This window comes from Oryza brachyantha, chromosome 5, assembly GCF_000231095.2.
Source record: "Oryza brachyantha chromosome 5, ObraRS2, whole genome shotgun sequence".
Taxonomy (NCBI): Eukaryota; Viridiplantae; Streptophyta; class Magnoliopsida; order Poales; family Poaceae; genus Oryza; species Oryza brachyantha.
In genome coordinates this window covers 14561188-14568563 of record NC_023167.2, presented here as the reverse complement: position 1 = coordinate 14568563, position 7376 = coordinate 14561188, and the positions used below count along the sequence as shown (strand labels likewise).

The 7376-nt window shown below is 39.0% G+C and overlaps 1 protein-coding gene across 2 annotated transcripts; it reads right to left on the bottom strand.

Annotated features, from left to right (window-relative positions):
• Window positions 1–2314: 2314 nt before the first annotated feature.
• On the bottom strand, window positions 2315–6227 carry LOC102709370. Of its 2 annotated transcripts, none has more exons than XM_040524719.1 (3): window positions 5714–6227; window positions 5110–5617; window positions 2315–3227 (listed from the first exon to the last, which is right to left on the bottom strand). In XM_040524719.1, the coding sequence occupies exons 2-3, from the start codon at window positions 5610–5612 to the stop codon at window positions 3005–3007; spliced, it is 726 nt and encodes a 241-aa protein (XP_040380653.1). In that variant the 5' UTR covers window positions 5613–5617; window positions 5714–6227; the 3' UTR covers window positions 2315–3004. The 2 variants fall into 2 exon arrangements, with proteins under 2 accessions (XP_040380653.1, XP_006655371.2); XM_006655308.3 differs by having other exon boundaries at window positions 2316–3227; window positions 5709–6227.
• Window positions 6228–7376: the final 1149 nt, after the last annotated feature.

Here is a 7376-nt window from a genome sequence, read left to right as displayed (position 1 = left end):
CCTATAACAAACATTATGGTGTTTAGAGTCATTTCTTCGTCTTAGGTGATGTTTAGATTGAGAAAATTTTTAGGAGAAGTGTCGTGTTAAATGTTTGACCGGATGTCGGAAGGGGTTTTCAGACACGAATGAAAAAACGAATTTCACGGCTAGCCTAGAAACCACGAGACGAATCTTTTGAGCCTAATTAATCCGTCATTAGCACATGTTGGTTACTGTAGCACTTATGGCTAATTATGGACTAATTAGGCTCAAAAGATTTGTCTCAAAATTTCTTCCATAACTGTGTAATTAGTTTTTTGATTCATCTATATTTAATGCTTTATTTAGGTGTCTAAAAATTTGATGTAATGTTTTTAGAAAAAAATTTTAGGAACTAAACAAGTCCTTAAACAAGGCCTTAGCTGGAGCCCCAAAAGAAGCACCAATCATCAGTATATGCATACAATTGAAAAGACAACCTAATTTATTATTTCTTATGGTGTGGCTTTAAGCTCAAGGTTCACTATAGCAATATTTGGGTGTACACTCTCGTTCAAATGCATAAAGGTAGGCTATAAGGATTTTTCTATTGCTTAAGGTTATTTTCTCATGCGTATCGTGGATGCACTAAACATTTCTAGCACTATTAACAATGCTACATATCTCATATAATATTTTTTTATTTAAAATTCTTTCTATTTTATCCCACCTACCCTCGTATCCTCATTCATTAAGATGTATCTTTAATCTTTTATTATCGATCTTAATCTATTCTAAACAATCTAGAAATATTTATATTTTGAAATAGAGTCGGTATTGTTTAACTGGCATGTGAATCAATGGTTGGAGCAAGAAATTAAGTAAAACTTTCGGTGATGTCCTCTGCACTAAAATAACTTTATTTTTCACATATCATACATATACCACTGCAAAAGCAAAAGAAGTCTAGATATTCTCTATTTTATCAAATCTCAATGTAATTCCCATCACTTTATCTAGTTTTAATACACATGTTTTCTATTTTTACAAACTCCAATGCAATAGTTGCTCAAAAATGAACTTATTACGGGATAAAGCGAGTGCCCCATTATGAATTTACGTAAATGGTTAATGATGATATGCTTTAAAGACAATGTAGAGATGAATGTATAGTCCAAAACCAACGATTATATACTTTGGAGCAAAAGAAAACACAGAATTTTCTAAGGACTTGAATTATATTAGAAAATCCCAGTGAGACTGTTTAGAACAGAGGATATGATCTTTATAATTCCTTTCAGATTCCTACATAGTGGCATGTTTCACGGGGATTTTTGAGGATTCCTAATATGAGCTCCAACCTTTGGAATTTTTTCTTTGCGTCTACCTATCACTTCTAGATCATGTGTTTTTCTTTTGCTCCATCTAAACAGTTCTCCGGGTAGTTTTCTGGTTTTTTTTATTTTAAATTAAGGTGCCATGACATTCTAATCATGTTTTTTTTTTCTATTTCCGCGTTCTAAAAATCGCTTCATATCCTTGTCCGGATGAAATGGATGCATGTATGGGTCATGCATGGTAGAGTGGCCACGACGCCTGACTAGTGACTAGTAGGATGGAGTCAGGGAGCAATGGATGGCCACTGGTGATCATCGAGTAGAAATGGTAGAGTGGCCGCGATGCCTGACGACGATGGAGCAATGGATGAACTTCATGAGGGACCATCCATATTTTCGGTGTTTTTAATTAGTCGGATGGACGATGCATGCCGACCCATCTTTTCACTTCATGAGGCGCCACCGTCAACGGATGGAGCGAGTTGGAGTCCGTTTAGACCTATATGATACCCCCGAACAAGTTCGAGGATCCAAAATTATATTTTGAGAGTTCAGAGACCTAGATGACACATACACATAAGTTTAGGGACCGCTGGTGCACTCCACTCTTTTTATATATAAGTTTTGATAGGATTAAATTTTTTAACATAATATAATTATTTCTATATTGTTTCCCATGATTCTCATTATTCCAATAATTCCAAGCAACGCCAGTGCTTGCAAAAGAAATATAAGAATCCAAAAATAACTTACCAAAATGACAAAGTAAATCATTTAATCTAAACTTTGTACTACCTCTTTTTTTTTTAAAAAAAGAACTTCATGTTTCTCCTATCCACACATACCAATACAAAGCTAAAAAGTCTATAATATCTCTCACTATTGTAAACTCCATACTTTTACGAACTCTAATGTGTTTGCTCACTTTCATAAACTCTAATACAATACTAATTGGTTAGAAGTTGAAATCTTTTGGAACAAATGAAAAAATAAATTCTTTATGAGACAAAATATTTGTGATCAATCTAGAAATCCTTATACATACTTATATTAACATTTTGAGACGGAGAGATGACTACCTTATACTACAAGCTCATGAATTCCCGACTAGTGGCCACAAACAGGTCATTTTTGTTACCTCAACAAGTCATTCTGTGGTCAACCATATCCACGTTATGGTACCATGTGCTGTAACAAACAACAGGGCATTACAGGATTATTTCCACAAAACTGACAATTCCATGCGCGCAGATAAGCCCAGGCATTTGACAATAATGTTTTTTTTTTCTGGCGACTTGCTTCCGAACTAAGCACAAATTTCTCTTGCAAGGTAACACTTACACCAAATCAGCAGAATAAATGAAAAATTGCCTGAGAAGCTAGGGAATGGCTACAACACAATCTTTTCCAGAAAACCATGACAGCATTAGCGACGGAACAACACATCTTTCATTCTCTGTTTCAACCTCCATCTAGATCATGGAAACGGGAGGAACTTGCCCTTCCGGTTTATGTTCTTATGGAGTCCTGATAAAGGTGAGACAATTGCCACTGACACAGTTAAGATCAACATGCCCCACCTAATATTTTTTTACCACTTCATAACTTCGCTTCATCTCAGCCTGTTCTTCAGATTTGCTGAATCTCACCCACATGTTTGTAGTAATGGCATTGGAGCTTTTATTGAGGACCATATGTTTTGAAGCTCAGCCCGGGACATTGAAATGAAAGAGCCATGAGATGACAAAGGCAAAAACCATGCAAGCAAGAAGAAAATTTAGGAATCGATGCCCTTGCCAAAATCGCTGAGTTTCAGCTGGTGGTGATAGCACAGGTACTGTGCTATTAGATTCATTCCATTGCTCAACTGATTCTGAATCACCAAGACCTAGCACATTGCATGCGGTAGAGCTACAGATTTCACATATCCTGGCAAACACAAAGATAGATCATTTAGTTTAAATGCATTCAAAGCTACTACCTTTGCACTTAAAAGTAAGATTGATATTATTGAGGGCCATTTAATTCTATTGTACTGAATTTGCAGAAGGTTACTGACAAGCTGTGTCATCGAATGAGTGTTACAGCTGTAAAAAATATTAAGGATATCAACTTATCAAGTACTACATCCGTTTCATATTGTAAGGCTTTTTAGCCTTGGCTAGATTCATCCCTTGATGATTATATATAATTATATATATGTTTATATTAATTACTATCTATATTAATCTAGGCAAAACTAGAAAGTCTTACATTATAAAACAGAGGGAGTAAGGTTTTAAAAAATAAGTCATTTCAGCAGTGCAAAAGTACGATCAATGCAATCTTGATACACAGGCAAGTAAAGATAAGAGCCTGACCAATGTTCATATGCACAAATATGGTCCATTTTCTTGAGTTTCCTCAGTAAGTCTAGATATATTTGCAACTACCGCAGCGCTTGTCTATAACACAAACAGAAAATTGGATAGGGGCTAAAGCTTAAAAATGACGAATTGTCCAAAAGATCCAAGAATTGCAAACGAGTGCAGTGACCAGAATTTCATAGATCACTATTGGTACATATCATGGTCTGAAAAAAATGATCAACGCAATTGATATTAGTGAAGTTGATGTTACATAAGTAAATATTCTTTTTATGAACTTTTTGACTTATTTTGATAAACTTAGCTCTAGAAATTGAATCAAAATAACTTTTATAAAATAAGCTAGCTGTCAAGGTTTACTGTTTCAATGGTACGTATTGACAATATCTGGTTCAAACTGAAGTGTAAGTGTGTAACTATATGGTTGAACTAAACTCATTAGCATAAACTGCATTAGTCGGCAAATGTTCTCGCTAGTAGTTTGCACAAATCTTTAGTGATCAAGCTGAGGCAAGTATATCTAAGCAATTATGTTTTTTCTTTAAAAGAGGTAAATAATAATGTCGAGAACAAAACAGATACATATGTCTCAGTTTACACTGCCGATTTCTCTCTCAGTTTACACTGCCGATTTCTACGAGAAAGAAAGCACCAGCACTGAGAAATCTTCGTCTTGCAGACTAGTTTGTATTGCCAGTTCATATTTACACTTCGATGGCAACTATGCCCATGGTTATTAGGGCCAAATATCTCTACAACTATCCCCTGTGTATAATAGGATATCTTGATACGTTGGAAATTTTATTACTGAAACTAAGTGGATTACATTATGGTTCTTCTTTCTTAACTACAATTTCATTAAAGCAAATATTTTTAGAATGGAAGATGACACAATCACACCTCCTTTGCACCATCAAATCAAACGAAAAAAAGGCATGTCACATAGACTGGTGCACAAGAGTACTAGACCATGTCCATCTATCAAGAAACAAATTTGGTCAACACAACACTCAGAGGAGCAAGCAGATGCCGCAGAGAATCTGTGAAAAAAGCAGATTGAAAGAACGAATCCTAACTTTATCCTCTCCAATGATCTCAACCTTCCCGATACCTACAACACTACTAATTAATCCACTACTTTGCCTTTTTTCCCTCACCATTTGCTCCTTTACCTTTGTGCGCCTAAAGAAAGCAAAGGAAAAAAAAAACAGCCACCTATTAAGATTCCTTAACCATGTGTTCATACACCCATATGCCCTAGTATATCTGAAATAAATCTTGTTACTTCACTCTTACGCTGATGCCTTATCCAATAAACTAAATTGGATCGTCAATTTATCCGAGCTAACACATGGAGTTCGTCAGTTCGAACATTGCATCTAATCAAATAGTAGTTGAGAGTGAACTGGAGTGGATTATACCGAATTAAATGAGTGGAAGCTTACTTGTTGCCTCTAATCTTGAACCAGGTCTCGGCGCACTGCTTGTGGGAGTAGGACAGGTCGCCCTTGCAGGAGCAGCCGAGCGTCATGCCGGCGCCGGACTCCGCCGCCGCGCTCTCGAGGCCGAGGTGGCAAATGCGGCAGCATTTCTCAGCTTTGTCGGGGCTGTCCTTGACGATATCGGCCAGACCGGCTTCTAGGTCGACGTCGTCCAGCGAGCACTCCGACACGCACGACGACTTCCTGCAGTGCTCGCCGGCATCCTCGCCGTCGAAGGAGCTCGCGCGGACGGAGGCGCAGGTGGAGATGTAGTCCTCGTAGGCGGTGGCGGTGGAGTTGTGGCGCGAGTGCGAGGCCCAAGACTGGTGGTCCTCCGCGTCGGTGAAGTACTGGCTTCCCTCCTCCTCCTCGTCGCGCTCCGCCGACGAGCCCACGCCCCGCCGCTCGCCGCGCTCGATGTCTTCGTCCTCGGCGGCGATCGCCGACAGCCCGCCGTCGGCCGCCATTGCCCCTAATCCAGATAAAAGAAACCTCAACTCAATCAAAACCAAACAAAATCCCAACAATCATATCATCTCAGACAGCCCGAGATCAAATCCCACCTCACCAAGACGAGAAATTTCTCCTTCTCGAAGACCAACAAAAAGAACGCCGCCACTCCGAATCCCACCTCCAAAGAACAAACCTCGACGGACAACAACAAAAAGGGAAATAATCAAAGAACGCAGCCGCAATGCGATCGCGAGCGGCGATCCAAATGCGACCGGAGCCCGCTAACGCCGCACCGGACGGCCAAAGCGGCGGGGTTCTCGTGAGGTTTCCTGATCCATAACCGCAGGCCACGCAACAAGACAAGGGGAGAGGGGGAATAAAGAGAACGGATTGTACTGGCCACACCCACACAGGCGCGCACAGTGTGAGCGAGAGGGGGGAAAGAGTGAGGTAGGAGGAAGAAAGGAAAAGACGAGCCCTGTGCTTGTCGGGGAGAGGAGGAGGAGAGAGTGAGAGAGGAGGGTTGGTCTCAGCTCAGCTCATCGTCTTATGGCGGTATGGCCATGGTGATTGCCGGATGGGTCCTGGAGAGAGGAAGGGTGTAGCTGTGGATGATGGATGTTGTGGCGTGGAGTAGGCAAACACCGACGACTCAACAAAGCAGAGAAAAAAAATCTTTTTTAGAACAGAGAAAAAAAATCTCGTGATCTGTCAATTTCTCAGACCAGTTGCCAAATATTCTGCAGATAAAAACATAATATATATATATATATATAGATAGATAGATAGATAGATAGATAGATAGATTTCCTATCCATGTTTGGCATCAACAAAATAGGAGTATTTTTTTATAGACTGGTTCAACAGGTTTAACAATGTTGTTTAAGAAATTAAAAGAAAATGATTCATGGCCTTCCTACCATGGGACTTGTTAATTACCTGTCAGGTGAAAACTTGAATGTTTGTTTCTTAGCGTGTTGTGTAAAAATCATGCAGAATCCTTAACTTATGAGAATGAGCAGGGAAGAGTGGGCAACAACAGAAGAATGTCAAGGGAAAGGCAGATGCCTATCATGTCTTGGCCCTCCTAGATTATCAATGACTTACTAATGTTAGGAGAAAATGTTTGACCAATAGCCATTCTATTATTAAGATCAGTTACAAAGAATCTTGTGTTTGTCAAATTCTCCTGCACTCAATTGTGAGGATCACAGAGCAATAATTTAAGATCGTTCGGTCAGACAAGTTCATGAGACCCATGCTGTTATCATCGATCGAAAAGAAGCTCCGGTGTGGATGAGTGAATGGCAAGCCTTCCATGATTTCTTTCGGGAAGAACCAGTTCATGATTTCAGTGAAGCATGCTCAATCTGTACTCAACCAGCAAACAACGAAGTAGATTGACAGCCTTATTTCCCAGATAATGAGGTTACCAGCTTTACGAGAAAAAGAAACCCAACAAAACGCATCTGCTTTGATTGATTGTCAGCATGACTGCATCACAATTTTTTGTATAGGTTAGTGTCATACATCACAGACTCACATGGTGCAGCTTAACGCATGCATTTAAGCAGAGATAATTAGAGATTGGGGAGATTCCCCTGTACTTAGCAGAGTGTAAAAGATAGTAACAAAAGGATCAAAGCATTTTTTTAGCACCTCTCCAATACATTTTACTAATAGTATTATACTACCAGTAGAAAAAATGTATTTTTTACTTTGTTAATTACTTGATTAACGGTATTTCGTAATTTTATTTTATTTACAATAAAGACTAC

Bases quoted from the DNA above. Each gene is read 5' to 3' on its own strand.
- LOC102709370 (XM_040524719.1), bottom strand. From the start codon at position 5,612: ATGGCGGCCGACGGCGGGCTGTCGGCGATCGCCGCCGAGGACGAAGAC. The intron at 3,228-5,109 runs GTAAGCTTCCAC...TGTGTTTGCCAG, and splicing joins TTCAAGATTAGAGGCAACAA to GATATGTGAAATCTGTAGCT.